General features: G+C 44.6%; 1 protein-coding gene across 6 annotated transcripts in view; it reads left to right on the forward strand.

The window, feature by feature from the left end:
- The window catches only part of DLG2 (discs large MAGUK scaffold protein 2), a 959957-nt gene that overhangs the window by 281138 nt on the left and 657368 nt on the right, over nucleotides 1-21451 (forward strand). The window contains exons 1-2 of one of the 6 annotated variants that reach the window (XM_044442337.1): nucleotides 1333-1631; nucleotides 3321-3499. The exons of the other annotated variants lie outside the window; for them this stretch is intronic. Coding sequence (XP_044298272.1) covers nucleotides 3431-3499 — 69 coding nt within the window. The 5' untranslated portion in view covers nucleotides 1333-1631; nucleotides 3321-3430. Of the gene's footprint in view, nucleotides 1-1332; nucleotides 1632-3320; nucleotides 3500-21451 lie in introns of those variants that run through there. 6 annotated transcript variants of the gene reach the window in all.

The raw sequence follows: 21451 nt of genomic DNA on the forward strand, positions 1-21451 counted from the left end.
TGGCAGGACAAATCTTTCTCTGGATGATTTCAGAAGGTGGCTTCAGAAATCTGCAACACACATTTCGTGGTTTCTGAAGAATGTGTGGTATATTACCAGTTGCCATACTTGCTTGGATGTTGTGTGGAACAGATGGAATCAGGAAAGGACTGATTAACTTGTAGGCTTTAGTGGCTAACATGGGAGTACCCGTGGTGGCCCATAGGGACATTCTCAGCTTTCTGGCCTGGTTTTGGTGGAGGGGGCAAACTCTGTGCCCCCTTCTTCAGTTTACAGCAGGGACCTTACATAAGTGACTGCTCTTCCTTAGGAAAACAGCTCCCTGAGACATAGACATGTGGAGATCCAAAGTTCCAGGTCAGCCTTCTCCCTGATGTGCTAGTTAGCCATGTGCAGGGATTTCCATTTTATTTTATTCTTTTTGCATGGAGGAGCAATTAGCCACATGAACCCACAGGCTGAAGTGATGCATCCCCCCCCCCCCCCAGCCGCAACACACTAGTTTACCGACTTGGCGAGAATGAAGCTTCTGCATGAACTTGCGAATGAACAGTCTGCCTCTGGATTGAAGTGTAGGGTGCCCTTCCTGGTAGGTATTTGACTGCAAAACATTCAGAATTTCAGCTGCCACCAGATGTGAGGTTCAGCCTGGGCTTGAACCCATAACACTCACTGTCTCTCTCCCCACAGCCTTGTCTTTAGCCCTTCCGATTCAAAACTGAGCAGTGCCACCGACCGCACTGGGAGTCCTGGCTTCTCCCCACGCCGAGCCCCATCAGTTTTCCCCATCTCGAAAGAGATGAGGGCGGGGGAGCGGACTGGGGTCCCAAGGATTGTTCCTTGAAACGCCCAGCCTCGTGCCTGGTCAGAGCCTGGATCTGTAAGTAGAACATGTTGGATCTGTCATGGGTGACAATGACGTCGCTTTTGTTAAAAGGGATGCTGCGTCTTTAGGAAGGCGAGAAGGAAACATTGCAGACTGCGCTCTGAATCTCAGAATAGCACGGAGACTCCTTTCGTCTCCCCCCCCCACCCCACATGTAACATTTCGACCCTTTGCAAATTCAGAAGCAATGCAAAGCAGTCGAACCTGCAAGCTCTTTGGAAGTATAAGTAACTTGGCTAGTAACAGTTTTAAATCCCCCCTCTGCCTCGCCCCCCCCCCGAGCTTCGCTTCCCTTCGCTTTTCCTCCCCCCCCCCCTCCCCCTCCCCCTCCCCCTCCTTTGCCTCTCCACCCCCCTTCCCACACTCCTGGCTTCCTTTTCGCTGGTTTTAAAATGCTGGAATGCAAAGCAACTGAGGTCTCTTAACTTACAGCTGCCGAAATCTCTCCTAATTGCTATTGCTGGGCATCATGTTCTGGGTAGGCAGGGAAGAGGAGACGCGTAGCTTTCATTCAGTGCCTTCAAGACATGTCTTTTCGGTAGTCGGGGGGGAGCCAAAAAAGCCCAGAGATCAATGCATTTGAAACTGACAGAGAGAACAAATGCTTCTTAGTAGGCACATGCAGAGGATCGTGTGTGTATGTATATGGTTTGTGCAGAGCAGAGAAGCTGCCTTCTGGTCCATATGAGCCTTGTTTACTGCAATGTTTCTTGCATGTTACTGTGCACTCCGGACTAACGTGAAGGTAAGAGGAGACGAGACAGCAATTGGGCAGAAACGGTTCGTGTTTCTTTCCTCTGGGGAAAAAAAAGAAAGAAAAAAAAAACTAAACCAAAAAAGAAAAAAAGAAAAAAAAAAGAAAAAGAAACACCCAAGCAAAGCAGCTGCAGAAAATGTCTACCTTGCGTGGCTCGGTACTTTCGGATTGCTGCTTTGAACAGGCGTGTCATTACAGGTGGTTGTGGAAGATTTGCTTGATTGTGTCTGCGTGGCTTAATTGGAGAGCATGTTTTAATGTTCCACGGCTTAATGACCTTCGGTGTGTAACGGGTTGTAGCTCGGGCTCGACTCTCGCATGGCAGAATAATGTGCCAGGTTTTTCCTTCCCCTGGTTTTGTTTTGCAAAGGTCCCGGTAGGCCGGGAACGAGGCTCCGAAGGATCCCGTTCCGTGCCGGTTTGCCAGATTTGGTTTAAGGCGAATAAATCGGAGCGCAGACCATTGGGCTCCCTCGGCCCCTCCAGTGACGGGAGCTCGCTGCTTTTCTTGCTAATGATCTGTCTGGAAAACCGGGGCTCTGTCTGCTGTAGCCAGACTCTTGCCCGCATCTGTTCCTAACTTGTCACAAAATGCACAGAAGCCAAAGGCTAGACGGTGGCCGGAGATGGGAGCCGTTGCAGGGGGTGGGGTGGGGTGGGGTGGGGTGGGGGCCAGTCTGCGCTTCTCCCCCAAATGCCTGAGTGAGAGATCCTTTTGGTTTCCTCAGTGCAGCGGCCACAGTTAATAAGCGTTTGTCATCTGTGTTAACATGCGTTGGCTTTGCTTAATTAACCTTCTCCTCCCCAAACTTGAATAGAAAGTTGCTGGGTTTATCCCTCGTTGCTAGATGCGAACAAACCAGGCTGAAAGGAGCTTTGCCTTGGGCAAGGAGATGAGCCAGGGGGCTCGTCCATGAGTGGGGACCGACCTGCATGATTCAAAAGCATCTCTTCCACTGGGGTGGTGGTGCTGGATTCTGCTGGGGAGGTGTTGTTGAAATTCCTGTTGTGCCTTGGGGCGGGAATAACTCACGCCTAAGAAAAGCAGGGAGCTCAGTTTAGGGCTTTAGGGAGCTGAATTGGGATTTCTGGAATCTCCCCGTCCTCGGGTCTTTGGGCATTTGTTACAATGACTGTGAGGAAGTTTGGTATTCTACTTAAACACTTGGGCTGGATGACAAAGCTGGTACAGCCAAGCTGGAGGGCTAATGAGGTCATAAGGCAGTTTTGTTTAGATGCTTAAGCTACAATCAGTCTTAAAATTGTAGTGAATGCTAGCACTCATGTGTGAATGTTGACATCCCAGGGAAGTACTGGGGAAGTCTGAAAACTCAGAGGAAAACTAAGATGGAAGTTGACTCTCTTTTAAATGTGGTCAATAGCATTCAATGGTCTGTGTCCCCAAACTGGGGAGAGATATATAGAAAGCCATGGAATTCTAACTGGGACAATCGGCGTTCACATGGCAATATTCACCAAGGTTCAGGCATTCACTGAAACTGTTTTAATCTGGTTTGCCCCATTGGGGATTGCATTCTCTCCCATAAAAGCGTGGTTGATTTTTTTTTTTAAATTAACAGTATGAACAGGGGTTTTTCACATTACCATAATTTCCAAACTGTGCACTGTTTGCAGTCCTTTTGTGCATAGCCTTTGTAATATTTGTCTCCTCCCCAGAAATTCTGTATGTTGATACGGTCCCCAAGGGAGCCATCGTTCATGGACTGATATCTGGGCATTTTCCACCAGCTTTCATAAACTATGTGTATCAAACTAACCATGTGTAAATGCATCCGTTGAGTCAGCCTGGAATCACCAGTATTAGAAAATTCCCTCTTGGGCAACACCAGTTAAAGGTATGCTTTCTGCAGCTTGCAGTTGTAAAGCTAGACTCTGTAACTTCTTACGACTTTTACTGAAAAAGGACACTTTCCTCAACCCTGAAAAGTACATTTTATATATGTTATTCTAAATGACAGGAACTTGGCGATTGTTTACATTTGCTGATAGGATCTAACAAATTCCAGCAGAAAATTTCAGACCTGCTTGTTTCTGAAAGATTTCTTTTCAATATTCGGAACCCATCTCAGTGGCATAGCAAATGTTCCTCATTGATGATGGATGAAAGTAAGGATAGTGTTCAAACCTAACTTTTACAATTTACTGCCAAAAGCCAGAATTTACAGAAATTTCCTTACAGTTTCTTCAATAAAATAATACTGGTATGTGTCAACGTTTGCCAAATTTGCTATAGCATTTATAGAATATAAATTTTAGAGACCGGAGAGATTAAATGAAATTATGCATTCATAAGAAGTATTTAGATTTAGATTAGGGGAAGAAAGGGGATTTTATATGCAAATATGTATTTGCATTAATGTTTATGTGATTTACTGTTTATTTCCTTATGACAATAAAAAAGATGGAGAAAATAAAGTAGGAAAATGACGTCTAGAGGAAAAGGACACAGAATTCTGTAAATGCCATAAATATTACTAGACATTTTTAAACTATGTTAACAGCCTAACTTTTTGCCCACTTCTCAGTTAACATATATTATTCCAGGTTTATGAAGGCTGCAATGCTAGGTACATGTACCTTTGAGCATGTCCTATTTAACTTGGTGGGGTTAATTTTGAGTAGAGACATACTGGAATTCAATCACTATCTCCCTCCAGGTGAAACCAAGTTTAATAGCAGATCCAGACATATATCTGGGCTTATATATAGTTTTCCAGACACTTGGTAACTCTCTTTCTCTGAACTGGAGGCATGCTTCCTCTTACGCTCTTGAAGATATCTATGCATTTTCTCAATCAGTTCCTAAAGAATAAGCAGGAGACCTCATTGCACCTTTGGGAAGAATTGGTTCGTATTGCTGCATGGTCCCTTGACCTCCCTTCTTGCCCAGAAGGCCAGGACTAAAGCCTGAAGGGGTAGGGCCATGCTTTCTGCACGATGCTGTTGCTTCTTGTCTAATGTAGCACAGGGAATCCTGATGCATCCCTCTCCCTCCCATGGGATGATGTAATTGCCCACACTCTGTCAGAGAGGAGGAAGCTAATGCTACAGCGGGCTTCCTTGCTTCAATGCACCCAGAGCTGAGAACATATCAAGCATGGCAGCTTAAATTTCCAGAGCAAAACCCATCCTATCTGGCAGAACAGGAGTATGCCCTGGAACACAGTTTAGGAATCACTGGCTTACGGTGTGATATCCTATAATGTCTACTTAAACATAACTTCCACTTCCTGGGTTACTGGGTACTCCTGGGTAAGTGGTTATAGAATTTTAGCTTTAGAGAGCAAATGCTAGCCAGCTTGATCACTTCTTTTTAAAAAATGATTTTATTTATTTATTTTGGTTTTGCTTTTTAAAGATAAGGGCTTTCATTGATGCCACTCCAGGCAGTTAGTTTAAGAACAGGAACATTCTGATGCAACATATGGTCAAGGCGTTTGAGGAAGGGGAAGAATTGTCCTGGGATCTGATATTCATTTGATATAGCCCTATGCAGAATTACCTGTACAAGAAATCACATATTTTAAAATGCTCTTCTTACTTTTCTATAATTTTCTATTTTTTCATGTTGCTCGACCGCTTCTAGGAAGAACTTTTCCTTCCTCCCCCATCTCCAATTTATCTTGTTTCCATTCTGGATTGTGAGCAGGGGGTGCAATTTACAAGCTGAAGTGAGATTCTGATGCATCCCTTATTTTATCTATGAAAACACAAGTGTAACATTTCCATGATCATCAGGGTAGTAGATCAAGGTGGCAGTGATTACCAGTTACACATGCAATAATTTCTGTTTTATTCTCCTGCCACAGAAAATTGCTTATTAAATAGGGTTTTAGTAAAAGGTTCTCCCTGCCATCACTCCTCCAAACATATAATGTACAAAGCTTAAGTTGAACACTGGCATTGTTATTAATTAAATTGGAACGGAATAATGGTGACTACCTGTTGGTTGTATTTTTCCTTTCTGTCAGTGTTGGGGGTGACTCCTAAAGGTTATGGAATGACCATGTGGAGTTGGTTCAACATAAACAATGAGACGATTAAAGGACCACGAGACCTTGAAAGTCAAGCACAAGCAACAAATGCCAAAGTCAAGTCCTTTAGCATCTCCTGGGTCATCTGAGACCTGCCTATTCATGCTGGTTTTGAGTGCATACATTTCTGAGATTTAATCTGTGATTGTGTTTTCTGTCCACATTTATTTTTGTGATTTTTGGGTCTTCCAGAAATTGCTCCTCAAATATTATTCTGTGCAACTCCCTTGCTTCTGCTTCCCTTCTCTCAGCTGCCCCTCTCATTCCCATATTCTCCCAAGTGGAACCTAAGTTTTGCACCTCATCTCTCAAATCATGGAGAGAAGTGGGGTTCAAAAGTATGAGCAAAGTGGATACTGCATTTATAGTGAACAGGGAACTGTGATAGGAAGAAAGAAAACGCACAATTATGTGACTCGGGAAGGTGCATGCTAACCCTCAGTATGTCTTGCTGATTTTGTTGCCCATTTCTCTGGTGGTCCCATCCTTCAGAAGTCTACTCTTGAGCTGCCCTTGGTGCTGAAATTGCTCTTTGGTACCATATGCTCGCTCCTAATGCTTATTTACATCCCATTGGTTTCCTGGCTGAGTCCCTACAGGATTGAGCTTCAGTACTTATTGTCTCATTCACAGAGTCTAGGGCCTCTCAACCAGCTGTTGCAAAAATAGATGGAATCCTCCATATTCATGATTGGACTCGTGATGAACTGTTTGAGCAACCTATACGTCATAATTTTACCCGAGTTAGTGTGCAAAAATTTATACGCAGGGCAAAGTGTGTCAGACAGTCTGGAGAAAAACCAGCCTGTGTTAGGTTCTGTAAGCAACTAAATTTATTCTAGTGATAGTAACACCTTTCTCTGCTAATTATGAACTTCCTCACTGAAGGACTGGGAAATCACACAGACCTGTCTTTACCCCAAGGTTGCCATATAGGATTATAATCCTTTGTGCTCTTTGAGAGTTCCCATAATGCCACTGGCAAACTGTAATGTGAAGACAGGAACCATACATTACCCAATCACCTACAAGATGCTGGTGCTCTTCATGCATCATGTTGTCCCAGTTCTTGAGAGGCTTCTGGAACGTGGATGTAGTATCAGCAGGTCTAGAAGAATTGGTGACTGTCTTATCCACCAATGGTGAATGCCTGCCATGCTAGAGAGAGAACCTGTTGCACTGGTACTTTGCTCTTCCACATCACCTCCGTGTAAAGATGCCTAGCTCTTCATAAAATTGTGTATTACAGCCAGGATACATTTATACTAGAGGCCCATAATTTGTAAACTTGGGCACTCATAACTACTTATTCACAAAGTATATATCTACTTTCAGTCTCCTCTTTCATGCCCCTGTTTTTGCTTTCTTTGTGACCACTATGGAAATAATACAGTGTTCTCTTAGGCTGGTGTCTTGCTTTAAGCTTGTAAAAGTGTTGTGCACCATAAAGGGACAATAAATATAATAAATTATCACCAAGATTATAGAAGACTGGGGTTGTTTCCGATGGAATCCAGGGGACTGGGTTTCTTGCCACATTTCAGAATGAGGTATATGACTCTTGATTACAAGTCTGGAAATGATAGATTGCGTGAACATATCTGATGGGATATGAATTGGTAAAATAGAGTGTAAATTTCACCATTCTGTTTCAAGCAATAAATTTCAGAGAAGCCTAAATAGCAGTATGAGAGATGAAAATCCTAGCTGTACCTCTGTGTGTGCTTGTATTTTCCTTGACTTTTTATAACGTGCTAGAGATAATAAGTCAAAAATATTGTTAGATATTTCCTTCCAAGAATGTGGACTATGAGATACACACAGTGACAAGAGCTAATCAAATCTGGATGGTGTGGTGGTCTCTTACTCTCTTTGTGTGTTTATTTAGAAAGTTGGGTAAAACATTTCAATATGAATAAATAACTGGAATTCTTTAAGATTTCAGACCATGCCTTCTGGAGTGCTAGAAGATGGGTTCCCCTGTTCACATTCTGCATTCAAGTTATGTGTCTGAAGTATGTGTGAGAGAGGGACCTAGTTCACATGTCATGATTGCCCAAGGTCATTCTTGCTTACAACAGAAGATGCCACAGACCAGGGTCAATGCTTTGATTAGCCCAACGGCCCAATCTGAACCACATGCTTGTCTTTGCTCCGCATTTTATCATTGGGCTATTTCTTTGAGTTGCCTGGGAAGACAGAAGCCAGATGTCCTGGTTTACACACTGTGCTAATCACATCACAGGTGAAAGGTCTGTGGGTTCTTTAGCCATTCCTGAATGAGGAGCAATTAGATAGCAGAAGTGAACTCTCCAGAGAGAACTGCCCCTACCAGAGACTCTCTCCATTCTGCACATCTTTCTCTTCTTGCTATGCCTCAAAAAATCACTTACTTCCTAAAAGGTACAGAAGTGGAAGGATTACTTTGGTAGTTACTTTGTTTGTAGTTGTCGCATCATAAATCAGAGCGACTGACACATAACATGGATGGTGGGAAATGGCGTTTTACCCTTAAATAGTTTGAATAATTTTTATCTATAGTTAGATAACCAGCCAGCTAGATATGATTTATACATATGTATATACAATTTTGATTAATTTATTCAAACTCTACCATTCTAAGTGGATGGTATTAGTTGCTTGTTGGGTATTTGCAACATGTATTTTCAGTTGCATGGACTCCATGTTGCTTTCACTGAGCAGACAAACTGAGAACTTGAGTCTAGTCGCTCTGCCACTGACAGACATCTGGCTCTAAGGTAGTGGTGAAACTGGAATGAATCAGAGCATCGGAGACCATACTGTATGCATGTAATTGTTGCCATGAGCCTACTTCTGGGGAAGCTGTTAAAATTATATGTTGATGTGAATATACTTTTATTGTAATGGTTTGGTTGTAAACTTGTATCTTTGCTTCCAAAAGCCTTTGGTTTTGAAAACTCAATAAATTTAGCTTTGGAATTAAATGCAAGTGAATGGGAAATTAATGTTCAAAAATTTAAGTAGCTTTTTTTACAGTTTATCCAGCAGTATCTAATTCGGTGCATAAGCAAATATAATACAAATGAGATAAGGAAAAGGACTGCCTTTAATAGTGGAAACTCTCCCCTTGTAGTCACTCAAATATCTTCATTTTTTATTTTTATTTTTTGGGTAGAGTGTGAGAGTTGGGCTACATGTTACACTCTCCATGCAGACATTGCCTTAGGATATGCCTTGGACATTGCCAAGGATAAGATGTTGTTACAGTGGCAATCCCTTGGTCTGCCATCTGGAGTATCCTGGAGTAGTTACTTGTCAAAGTTTGGATCTAGATTTATTTAATTGTGCCATATCTCTATATACTTCCATTAAAACCCTTCCATAGGTCCCTGACTAGAGATATACAACACTGGAAAGTACACTCAGCTGAAGCTCATCAGGTTTTTGATGTATTTCTGACCTGATAGCCAAAAGTGGGGTTGGGTGTTTCTGTTTTTTGGCCTCCTTGAAATTGATCGAAATAGCTGCACAAATCTGGCACTGAAAAGCGCTGACCGAGTAGTGCAATTTGTGCAGAGAACAATTTGTGCAAATCAGGACCAACTCTTTAGATTTGAGCCATTGTAGCTTTTGTTGCAGTGTGAGAAATATGGAAGTGCCCCTCTCAGTATATAGCACATACTCTACCTTGGTTATCTTGAATTTTCAGACGGTTTCAGATTTGTGCATCCAGTCCACAGTTTCTGCAGATTTGTGGAGCAGAGGCCCACATTCTGCACAAAGTTCCCCAGCATGTGGCCCATTTTGAAGATGGAAGTCTGTGTACTGATTCGAGTTATGTCAGATTGAGCAGGCACTAAATCAGGATTTGTGGAAAGAATCCGTGGAGCCAAGCTAAGGAAATCAGCTGGATTTTCCTCTCTCCTGTGAAATTCCTCACACATTTGTACTCGCTTCATGTGTTTGGGCCTTGTTCAAAGTAAAAGCAATGATTTTTGTCAGCTAGAGTCCATTTGCAGACTTTTCCCATCTGCCCTCAAATTAGAGAGTTACTTAGCCAGGTCTCTTGAAAGGCATATGATTTTTACTAATTGGATTCCTGAACTCTGAAAAAAAGTGTCTGCTGGAGAGCCTTTGAATTAGGTTGCAGTTCAAGTTTAGGTGTTTGTATACGTGTACAGTGGTGCAAATTTTGATTGTCTCTGAAGAGTTTGGTGTCTGCTGCTTCTGAACTTGATGTGATCTGAGTCAGGAATTGGGCTTTGCGTTCAGGACAAGAAGCAGTGTTCTCGATTCTCTGAGGAAGGCTTCTAGACTGTCTGCACTTATTTGTAACATGTGAAGTCTGCACGGTGGTGCCCATCTGTGTCTGGCTTCCATAAGGAGTGGGGAATACGCTGTGGGTGAGATGCCAAGCCCTTGCTAAAGTATCACTGCCTCAGCACCTGCCAAACAATGCTGGATCGCTGGCCTTAGACGGCTGCAGAGACCGATTAGGGTGACCAGGAGGCCATCGGGAGTCAGCTGGATTGGGCACCTCCCCAGGCCCAAACCTCCACAAGAGGGCCATGCTGTCTCTCCAGTTTCCACTGTCCTGTTACTGCCCTTCTTTGGTGCCACCGCCTATTAACAGCCCTTTTCTAGCATGCAGGCATGAAGAGTTTGAGCAGAACCTTCCTTTGCTTCTAGGCCCAAAGGGAAAGCAAAGGGAAGGGCGGCCTCCTCTCAGTGGGGAGGCACTGATGCCTCCAAACTGGAGCTGATACTTGGAGTGTCATAAGGAAGCTCGCAATCACACATTGTGATGACTCTTAACATCACAGCTGTCTGTCCTGGCTAGGCATGCAATGCAGGGGAAGCCGATTGCCCAACTGCGCTCATTGTCTGTTCCGTGCCATGAAAGCACCGCAGGAAGTCCTTGCCGGAGCTGTTGTCCCAGCCAAGCACTGCAGTCCAAGAGGGTGGTAGGCGCTGCTCCTTCAGAGCTTCCACTGCTGTTGGAGGCCGTCTGCAGTTCTTAAAGAGACAGCATCTGTTTCCACAGTGACAGTATGTGCTCCTGCATGGCCGAGACAGGAGAAACTGCAAGGGAGTCATCCTAAGAATGGGGAGGCATGTGGTTCTTTGAGAAATCTGAAATGGATCCAGATGTAAGGAATAGGCCTGCTTCTCCCAGCCTGCAATATCAAATGACTTTGGGTGTCTATGCATTTACGTATGTATGTATTTATTACATATCTATACTATTCAGTGGCTGAAGCTTTTTGGTCAGTTCTCAGTGGATTCTGCAGTGGAACACGTTTTTTCTAAGTCACCACACGGATTCTGCAGATGGGCAGAACAGTTTTTCATTTGAGGGGAAAATGTACATTAGCACTAATGCAAATTAATGCAAGTAGAATGAAATTCTGGCTCCGCCAATGAGTGAATGATGGCACCAAAGAGGCTTGGCGATCGACCATACGAGAGGATGGATTTAATAAAATCCATACATGCCTGAATGGGAGAGCGATGCCTTCAGGGCAGAGTGTTATAGATGGTGCTGCCGAGGGCTCCCCATGTCTTAGGGTGACCTTTAATCCGTGTTAAAGCAGAACCTCAGAATATGACAGTAAACATGGGGGATACCACTTTGGCGGCATCTGTGTAGGGGAGAAAACAGGCAGGCTGGCCCCAAGAATCCCCAGAGAACTACCTACAATCAAGTATTTTCAAGACAGAGTTCACACACTGCCCACACTGTTGGCCACCATCAATGGAAAGGAGAGGAATTTCTGGCATAACTGGAAGAAGGCATTCCATTGGTGTCCCGCTTGTGACCTTCCTTTATCAGAATCTGGTTGGCCATTGTGTGAATGGACTGCTTGGCTAGATAAGCCTTTGATAGGATCCTGCACAGTCAAGAGGTGGTCATTTGTGAAGTACCGGGAAAGAGGACACGCAGCACCCCCAAAGGACACCTCTTTGGACAATATTTCATGTGCTGATTTTGACTGATAGGTGCTCATTTAGAAATAATGGGTCAAATTCACATAGAAATACAGTGCATCTCACCATAGGAGACAAGACTTTGACGAGTTGACCAAGGTGCTCTGCACAGTCTACCATCCAGGCACTGTTGATGGGCTACTTCAAGGCTCATCTTGTGCCTGTGATGGTTCTTTATAACAGACTGGAAGCCTTCGAAATATAGGATGCCTCCAAAACAGAGCATGGTCCTCTGGCAGGTGAGCATCTGATGGGTAGGCTCAGCCAGTTCCTCCATCAGCCCTGTGCATGAAAGAATAGCCACCGAGAGATGATATTCCATGTCCTGTAGTGGAACATTGCTGTACCTTTATTATGAAACAGATACATTTTGAACCAAACCATCAAGAACAACCTTATTGAAAACCAGGTGTCTTTCAAAGGCTCTTTCCCCTGGGAATCTGTTTTAAACATCATTTTGTTCCCCTAAGAACCTTTTCCCATTTTTCAATAACTCTTGCACATTTCAGAGAATTTTACAGCATGTGCCAGGGAAGGTGCACTGTGAGTTCACACTGACGATCAGCCAAGCCTCATGGGCCTGGCTGTCTCTCCATATGAATCCAATGCTTCAAAATGCACTCAAAGCATAATAAGGTAGGGCTTTCACTTACGAGATATTGAAATCAGAGCATAAAATACCTTAAATATAACTGTGCCCTTAGAATGTTTCCTACAGATGTGACTTTGCTACAGCACTGTCCATGTAATAGAAGGTTTCAACCCTATCATTTGAGGTTAGCCATTTAGAAAGGCTTGTCTGTAATGACTGCATCAGCAGTGAAAAAGCAGGCTGGGAGTAACATTGCCAAACTTTGGAGGGGTAAAGTGGGGAATAAGCAACAGTGATACAGAGAATATGTTGATGATGGGAGGTTTGGCTTGGTTTAGATCAATGGATTTCCTGTCCACTCCCAAACTGATCATTAGAAGGGAGCTGAGTTGGGCATTTTTCTGTGGATGTTCAGTTTTAAGACTGGCTGCATTTTCCACATTTTCAAATGCTAAGGTAACTTGAGCAAATTGTGCAATTTGTGCAAATTAGCACAAATTGTGGCATTTTGTGCCTTTGGGACAAATCAGAAGCAATCAGATCTAGTGCAGTTGGATGACATCCAAAAAGCACATGGTCCTCCTGTGTTTCGCCCAAATTGCAAGAGGACCACGTGGTTTTCAAGAGCTGATTTGCACAAATTGGCCAATCTATGCAGAGTCCCTTGGTGTTTTCTAAAATGCACAAGCTGTAACCCTTCTTAAAGCTGGCATGACTTGCATGATAGTGAGTTGGCACCAGTGTGAGGGTACAGTTGGGTAACTCACACACCTGTCCTTAATCTAAAGCTTCTACATTCAAGTCTTGCAGAAGACAAAGCATTAAGCAAACTCTGGGTATGAACTGTAAATGCTCTTCAGCTCTCAGCCTCTTCCTCAACTCCCGTGGAGCTTCGATTCACCCATCAACCACCTAGGAATTTTTAAAGGTGGGCATTTTTCAAACCCTAGCCCAAATTCTTTCTGCCTCATTCTAAATAGATCAGATCGTGCTGCATTGACTTGTTCCCCTGGTATAACCTTACAGTCTACCCCTAAATGCCTATTTATGCATCCATTCCTAGGGTCAGTGAGCCTTAATAGGGCTACCAAGTGGGTAGAATCACTGCTCATTCTAGAACAAGAGCAGGACGCTTGTGGCTCTTCAGATAGGTTGGCCTACTGCTTCCATCATCCCTCCTTCTTGCCTTTCCGGGACTGGCTAGGGCTGATGGGAGTTCTAGGCAAAAAAATTTGGAAGACCATCCACTCCTGTGAAGCAGCCACTCTCTGCATGGGTTCCGCAGCAGATGTGCAGAGTATTGACTAGTCTACCACACTATTGAGCAATAGTGTGGTAGACTAATCAACATGGAAAGTTTTCTTGGAAGGAGACAAGCTTTAAAAAAAAACGCTGGGTGAGAGCCACAGTACCAAACTACAAAGTCCAGTTGAGGTGTCGCAGAAGACATAGCTTGTATACGTTTAGCAGAAAATTATTTGATTGATTAATTGCATTTTTATACTGCTTTTTTGGAAAGAACCAATGTAGTTTACAAAAATTCAGAAAACAAAAATAATAAATCACATCACAGCAAAGCATTTCAGATACTCTTTAAAACTCTAAAAATAATCTAGAAAGCCAAATTAAAAAAGAGTTTCTAGGGTTTGGGAGCAGCACAGGAGAAAGGCCTTTCTTGTGGGTTCAAGAACCTGGGGTCTGCACATGAGTTGTCTTCAAAAGTGTTTTTCCCCTTGATCTTAGTAACAAAGCCCGTACATGTCATAAGCACTTATCTTCTCCTTTTCTGTTGCAAAAGATCAAGGAGAAAGTCCTTTCTTGAGCTTGGTTTGCCAGTCAGGGCTGACTTTGCAAAGCAGAGTGAGTAATAATAAAGTTGTTAACAAGTAGCACCTATTTGTTAATGTAGATAGATGCTATGTTATTGAAAGTAGTGATCTCTCTCATTAGTGGGGACAGGTTGTGCCAATGTGAGGAAATGACTACAAATGGAATCTGCCCTTCTCCTCCAAAAGGGATTGGCTCCAACCTCAAGGAGGTTCGTGCTACTTGTGGGCCAGAAGGGACATTGCGTAAGTGGTCCACTCATTTGGCTTGATAAACCAGTGGGCTGGTGAACTCACACCCCTCCTATCCTCCTTATTCTACAGGGTGTCCCCTACCCTCAACCCGAAGCAATCCAGTTCCCATCAGCCACTTGACTAGTTGCACTCATTAACCTTAGCATTTCACTAATGCATTTCAACCTCTCCCCTTCTTCTGTTAGCTCATGTTCAGCATCTAAACTTTCTAGCTTGGAATGCTGTATTGTGGGTGAAATGGTCCCAATCCCTGGAGTACATACCCAGACAGTCACTTCCTCAAATAGACACTTACTGTGCCATTTAGGATGCAGTCTTACTGATTGCACACTTAATGCTCCTAAGCTCTCAAACTCAGATGCTTTTGAGCATTCAGTGCGGAGTGGGAGGACAGCAGAGGTGAACGCCAGTTCTCATAATCTCCCAGTCTTCATTCCAGCTGCGTGTCCAATTTCTGCCATTCAGCCGAGGTCTTTCAAATGGGGACACATGGAGGCTGGCGCATCATCCGGATACCTTGTTTCTTGGAGGCCCCTGCCTCCTCATCTTTCCACCCCCCAGAATGCCTCCTTTCCCTACTCTTTGTGATTGGAACAGGGATTCTTAAGCTGAGAATTAATACGATGCTATGACCCTCCAAATGATGTCTAGGGCCATAGGATTGCTCTTCTCAAGTTTAGAGTTGAATCCAACACCTTGAATGTGCACTTGGGCGTGAAAACAACGGCACCCTAGTGCGGATCTTTCACTCCTGAGCAGCTCAGCTGCTGCATTTTGCAGCCATTGAGGCTTCCAAACGCTCTTGGAGGACAGCCCTGTGTCAAACTGTGAAGCGGCCGAGATATGGAGATCTGTGGCAGATCTGACTGCCTCAGGAAGGGCTGCCGCTGGTGCACTAGAAGTGTTGAATTATCAACAGTATAATCCATTTGTGTGAGCCCCATGGAAGTAAAGGGTATGTATGTATACTTGGTACTGTTATGGATACTTTGGTACTATTAAGATCAGGGTGTGTCCAGAGAGATGGACTTTTAGGTAACATTATTTTATTTTATGTATTCAAATATTTAAGCATCACCATATCTAGTCAGATTCAGGAGCAATAATTAATACAAAGCTAAAATAGAAAAAATAGGTCCAGTACATTAAAATCATGCAACACTAAAACCATGGCTGATCTGCAAGAAATGGGACCATTCCTCCAGTCTTCATTTGCCCTTAGGGCAAATAGTTAACATTTCTGTAGTGCGTTCTTTCCCAGCCTATTTCCCTTGAGATGTGTTGGACTGTAACTTCATCATTCCCAGCCTTCCATCACAAAGGGAACCCACTTGGAGATGGCAAATCAGGATTTACTGACACTCTTCTGGCTGCGACCAAAGAGCAGAGGGATAGCCAGTTCAAAGGAAAGGCAGTTAATGTAAAACTGATAACAAGATGGTCCCCCCTCCTCTGCCAAAGTACAGAGTTCATTTGTGAAAAGATCACTTGAGGATAATGCTCTGTCTCTATTTTGATAGAGCTCGGGGGGAAAAATAGGTGGCAATCGGCAAGGGTCATGAATGGTCATGCTTTGCTTTTAAGTCAATAGCCACGAGAAAGGAAGAAATTTCCCTTATGGGTGCTGTTACATTTCCCCCCACCTTCACCACAGAGTTTTGTAAATCAGTATTAGAAAAATATACAATCCACCAACAGGAAAAGTGCCCAGCAGCCCTGCTGTTCCAGTAGGGATCCTGCTGTGTTCTGCTGCACAGTTTTAAAAAATGTAACAGGGAAGATATTGATCGTTTGGCAAGTCCAGAAGTACACTGAAACAATATTCTGCAGCTTTGGGCAGTTCAGTTAACAGTGGAGTCGGTTCTTAGAAGTTCTTGGGAAGAAAGGAGCCTCTTGCTGTCCATTTCCATACTTAGCCCCTACTGATGGGTACTGTTATTTGTGGAAGCCGGAAGGCAGGCAGGCAGGCGGGCAGAAATACTCCTTTTCTCCCAGTGTTGCCTCTCCGCAAAATAACTCTCCTTAGAAGCTTTCCTCTTTTGCTTCTCAATCCCAAATGTTGAGCTGAAGGTTTGTGCCTTTGAATGTTCAGCTGGGCCTGGCTTGGTGTTGCGCTTTTGCCCCTGGTCCAGGGAACAACAGAAGAACATGCCGGATCAGGTGCAGGGTCTGTCTCGTTCGGCCGTCTGTCCACACAGGGGCCCACCAGCTGCCTGGAGGCAACAGCACCCTCCTGGCCAAGTTCCCTGCCACTGGAGCACGTGGACACATGGCCTCTGATGTGCTCCAACATCTCCGCGTCGCTTCCCGTCCCCGGCACCTGCTGTCTCGTTCTGCCAAATAGTAGAGCCGGCCCTGTTCATGGAGCTCCCCGGGCTGGGAATAGCTGCACTTACTGAGCTCGGGTAGTGCAGAGGGGTGAGGATCTCATGTCAGTTCCTTCTTTTTTCATATGTAATGCATCACGATGGATGCATAGAGATCCATGTATGTGTTTAAACAAAATGTAACAAGTATATAGATATGACTACATGGAAGAGAAAGAATTTGAGCTTTTCCAATCTCAGTGTGGGAATTACAACTAGGAGTCACTGATGGCTTTCTCCGGGACGAGGCAGTCCAATCCAGGGATGCATGAGGAATCTGTGGGCGTGCAAGTCCATCTGTTTCCCTGGGCCGGGCCCCCGGACTCCCATTTGCTTTGTGGCAGCCCCAGACCTGTGTTCCTGGCAAGCAGGCCTAGTGGCAGTGGGCACTCACCCACAATTGAGACCCACCACTGCGCAAGCGGCACCCATCTCTTCTACCCAGCACTGCTGGCTGCACTGCACAGGGGAGAAGGTTGGTTGATGAGGCGACTGAAACAGCAACCATGGGCACTGCCCCTCTTTGGTGCCTGGGGCTGCCTCCACTGGCGGCTGCACTAGGAGGGGAAGAACACTGGGCACTGGAACGGAGCCTGGCACGACTGCTAGCAGCCCCCCTCTTTTGTCAAGAAGGGGGAGGTTGCCAGTTGTGCACCAGGTTACGCACTTGGCTTGGCTCGATTTGCAGGGAAGTGATGCTGGAGGGACGGGTTTGGACAGGGTGTGTCCCAGCCCTGTCCAGATGTCGATGGTGGAGCTTCCATGGGCCAAGGCATTAGCATGAGGCGCTGAACCCACTTAAGAGAGCGACATGGTGACTGTCCCTGTTTTGTCACCGGTCAGACGGAGCGCAGCCCCCAGTGAGCTGAGATCTTTGTTCTGGGTGCACAGTCTGTTTTACCCCCTTCAGGCTGACATTTTGGGGGCAAGCACAGGCTTCCCCTGAGTGCTGAAATTCGCCTTTTCTCTCAGTTCCAGCACTGTGTGCTTTGCTCAACTGAAGTGGAAATGAAAGTTCCTTTAGAATTTAGAAAACGCAAAGAACTGGAGCATCGATCTGTCTCCTTGCTTTCCTCTGTGTCTTAGAGACTAAAGGTGCATCCATTGGCTGGGAATTTTTCCTGTCTAAGCATGTGTGCAACTGTGCCTAAAGGTACTTAAATTAAGATAACATTTTCTTTTTGTCTTGAGGTCCCATTTCAACTGGAACTGACAGAGTTCAGTGGGGAGAGAACTCCTGAGCAAAATGCCTCCCTGAGCCAGGCATTCAGTCTTCCCTTATTATGCAGGTTTTCACAGCTTACTTACTGCAAGGGAGGGAAGCCCCATGATAATTTAGACTTCTTCTCCTTGGGCAATTATTTTCCTTCCTTGGCTTCTGGCTGTTAAATTGCTCTGCATTGTGGTTTTAAATTTTATGTTTCAGCTCAGGAAGGGAAAATACAAAATTAAAGACAGCTTGAAGGGTTGCTTCAAAAATTTAGGAGGGAGTTGTGCGATGGTGATGTGCTTGACTGTGCTGGCGGTATGAGAATACGCAGCTGCCAGTGTTTAGCATGGGGCTGGGCAACTTGTGGCTCTCCAGATGTGGGGCCTACAACTTCCATGATTCCTCACCATTGCGAATGCTGGCTAGGGCTGATGGGATTTATAGGCCAGGAGAGCTAGGGGCTACAAGTTATCCACGCTTGATCTAGAGACCAGAAGTTCTCCTCATCTTTTTCTAGGCTGTGGCTAGTGAACATCTGGGGCTTATAGCAACGATTTTTTGTCATCCTCAAAAACACCACAAGAATAACAACCTAAAAGAAATACCCCTTCTGGAGCAACCAAGGATGCACATCCAGTGAAACCCTATGTTCCGCTCCACTCTGATAAAAGAGAGGCGAGCTGTATAAAGCTCACCTTGGAGTAACTCAGAAATGATCTGAGTGCTTCCCTTGAAGTCAGAAGTACTTGAATCATTTCTATAAGCCCACGAGAGAGCTTCAAAAAAGGCCGAAGGACACCGCTTCCTCTGCCCCCCGCCGACATACTTCATTGCTCCTTTTATACATTGCAATCTTTTATACACTGCATTTCAATGACAGAATCCCCCATGTTGCATCACTGCAATACTGGGGAAAGTTCTCTGGAGTAGGAAGTGAGGAGAGCATGAAATGCTCGAAGCATTCTGATTGGATCCAGGTCTATTTCTGTGGTGATCCTCTTTTCAGAATTTAAATTCCGCAGTGTATTTTCATAAAGGCAGGGTGTTTAAACAAAGTCAGGACTCACTCCAAACCCGCCTGGGAAAGGGAGCATGGGAAAGGGGTTCAGGGGTGCAGCGTGAAATGTGGAAGCTCACCAGCTTGATTTTCCTCCCACTGGTTGCCAGCAAGTGGTTGCCATTCACCTAAGTTGCTGTGAATCTACGTGGTGAGTTATCATCATTCTAATGGTGACTTGGTGGTGCGGGTGGGGAAATTTATGTCCATTCCCTGTTTCAATGTTATCTTCTCTGGGAGTTTTCCCCTCCCCCTAACACCTCCCTTCAAATTTGGATGGAAGTTCTCCTGGCTGAGAATTGTGGGCACAGGAGAACTCTCCAAAATGCTTCCACCTGGTCATGATGTTCTTATTACCTGATTCCGACACAGAGCCACTGCATGTAGAAAGAGGGCCCCTCCTTGCATGCAGAAGGCCCAGATTTTGCCCCCTGGTATCTCCAAGTGCGGCTGAAGATATTTCTGCCTCAGACCCTGGAAAGCCATTGCCCATCCATGTCAGAACCATTCTGACTCCATATTTTGCACCCTCCTGCGTTCCATTCTGCATTGTCTGCACAGCTTCTCAAATCACCGTAAGAACTGGCCGAGACCAATGCTATCGGAAGCAGTCAAGAAAATAAACACAATTCGCAGTTTAATCCTGCTGGATGTTCAGTGTTAGAAAAACCACCACAACCACCCTGTAATAAAGAGGGTGGGCTTCTATGGGAGGGGAATCTGGAAGGCAGGAAGCAATATTGGAGAACACAAAGACTTCTGTAGAACCTCTTATATCTTGCAGCAATGGTGCCTCCAAGGACCTTGAACTGATTCCTCACCTCTTGAATAGTGGTAGAAGCAAAAGTAAAAGTAAAAAGTAAGGTATTGTCTTCTCAAGGATCTTTAACCAACTCATCACGTCTTGAATGGTAGTCATGGGGGGCAACCATTGTTTTGTTTTGGGTTTTTTTTGAGTGGAAAATGAATTTCACACAGATCGCAGATGTGAAGCTTTTCATTTGGAGAGCTGTTTTGGAGATAAGAGTCTCTCCCTGCAGATGGCTGAAGCAAGGGCCAGGAAAAGCATCAACATGTTCTATGTCCATAACAGCTGAGTTAGGGAATGTTTACAGTTTCTTAGCATGACTCATTTTGTAAAACTTGACCTAGTGTAATAAATTGTGGATGTGCACATGAGGATAATTTATCAGCTATGCAGCACGGCTGAAGTATTTTGAGTGCATAGCAGCCTCTGTCTCATTCATCTTTCACAAAGCACCCCCTGGTATAGATAACCTGTTGTTCTGACACTATTGTTGATAAGTGCCATCACGCTGTCTTTGACCTATGAAGATCCTTTGGATGAAATCGCCCCAGAATGTCCTATCTATGACAGCACCATTCAGCTCTTCCAAGTTCCAGTCTGTGGCTTTCGTTTTTGGTCTTCCCTTTCATCTTCCGCCTTCATCTTTCCGTAACACGATTGTCTTCTCAAGTGAGCTTTGCCTTCTCGTGATGTGTCCAAAATATGACAGCCTCAGCTTTGTCATTTTTGCTTCCAGGGAAAGCTCTGGCTTGATTTGATCTGGGACCCAACTGTCTGCCTTTCTGTCAGTCCAGGGTATTTGCAAGCTTTCCTCCAGCGCCATGTTTCAAACACATTTGTTTTCTTCCTGTCCATTCTCTTCACTGTCCAACTTTCACACGCATACTTAGTGTTTGGGTACACAATAGTTCGGAGGATCTTAACCTTGGTCTCCAGTGAAATGTCCTTACACTTGATTATCTTTTTTAGTTCCTTCATTTCTGCCCTTCCATGTCCCAATCTTCTTAGAATTTCTTGGCTGTAGTCTCCCTTTGAATTGATGGTTAAGCTGAGGTATGTGAAAACCTTCACAATTTTGATTTCTTCATTAGTAACAATAAAGTTTTGTAATTCTTCTGTGGACATGATTTTGTCGTCTTAATATTCAGCTGCAGTCCTGCTCTTGTACTTCCTTCTTTCACTTTTTCCAGACATTGTTTCAAGTCATTGCATATAGTCCTTACGATTAGTAAGTCCCGATAACAGCGTAAGTTGGTGACTGTCACCCAGTCCTGTAGCAGCCCATTCCATAGTTTAACTGTGGCAATAGCTCAATCCGGATGGAGTTTGGGCAGGCATAGGCAAGAAGGGTGGACACCTCTTGTGGTGGCTGCCAAGATGCCTCTACCACTTCCACTTGTTTAATAAATGCATTTTCTTACTGGCAGGTGGGATCGCTTCAAAGCAGTGTCTCCAGACGCTGCCGTCTTCATTCCCCACGAATGCTTGTGGGCCTCTTAGCAAACCCAGATGACAGGTGACTGCAGGCCGATGCTTTTCTGCTGTGCCCTAGCCACCAAGAAAAGATGGAAAAGCAGGAGGAGGGATTCTTGTTGCTTTTTCCTGGGAAGCCCATGGAAGGCAAATGACAGTGGTGGTGGCCAGGGCGGTTTGTCACATGTCTGCATGG

The sequence above is a fragment of the Varanus komodoensis genome, unplaced genomic scaffold (genome assembly GCF_004798865.1).
Source record: "Varanus komodoensis strain SLA01 unplaced genomic scaffold, ASM479886v1 scaffold4, whole genome shotgun sequence".
In the NCBI taxonomy this organism is placed as follows: Eukaryota; Metazoa; Chordata; class Lepidosauria; order Squamata; family Varanidae; genus Varanus; species Varanus komodoensis.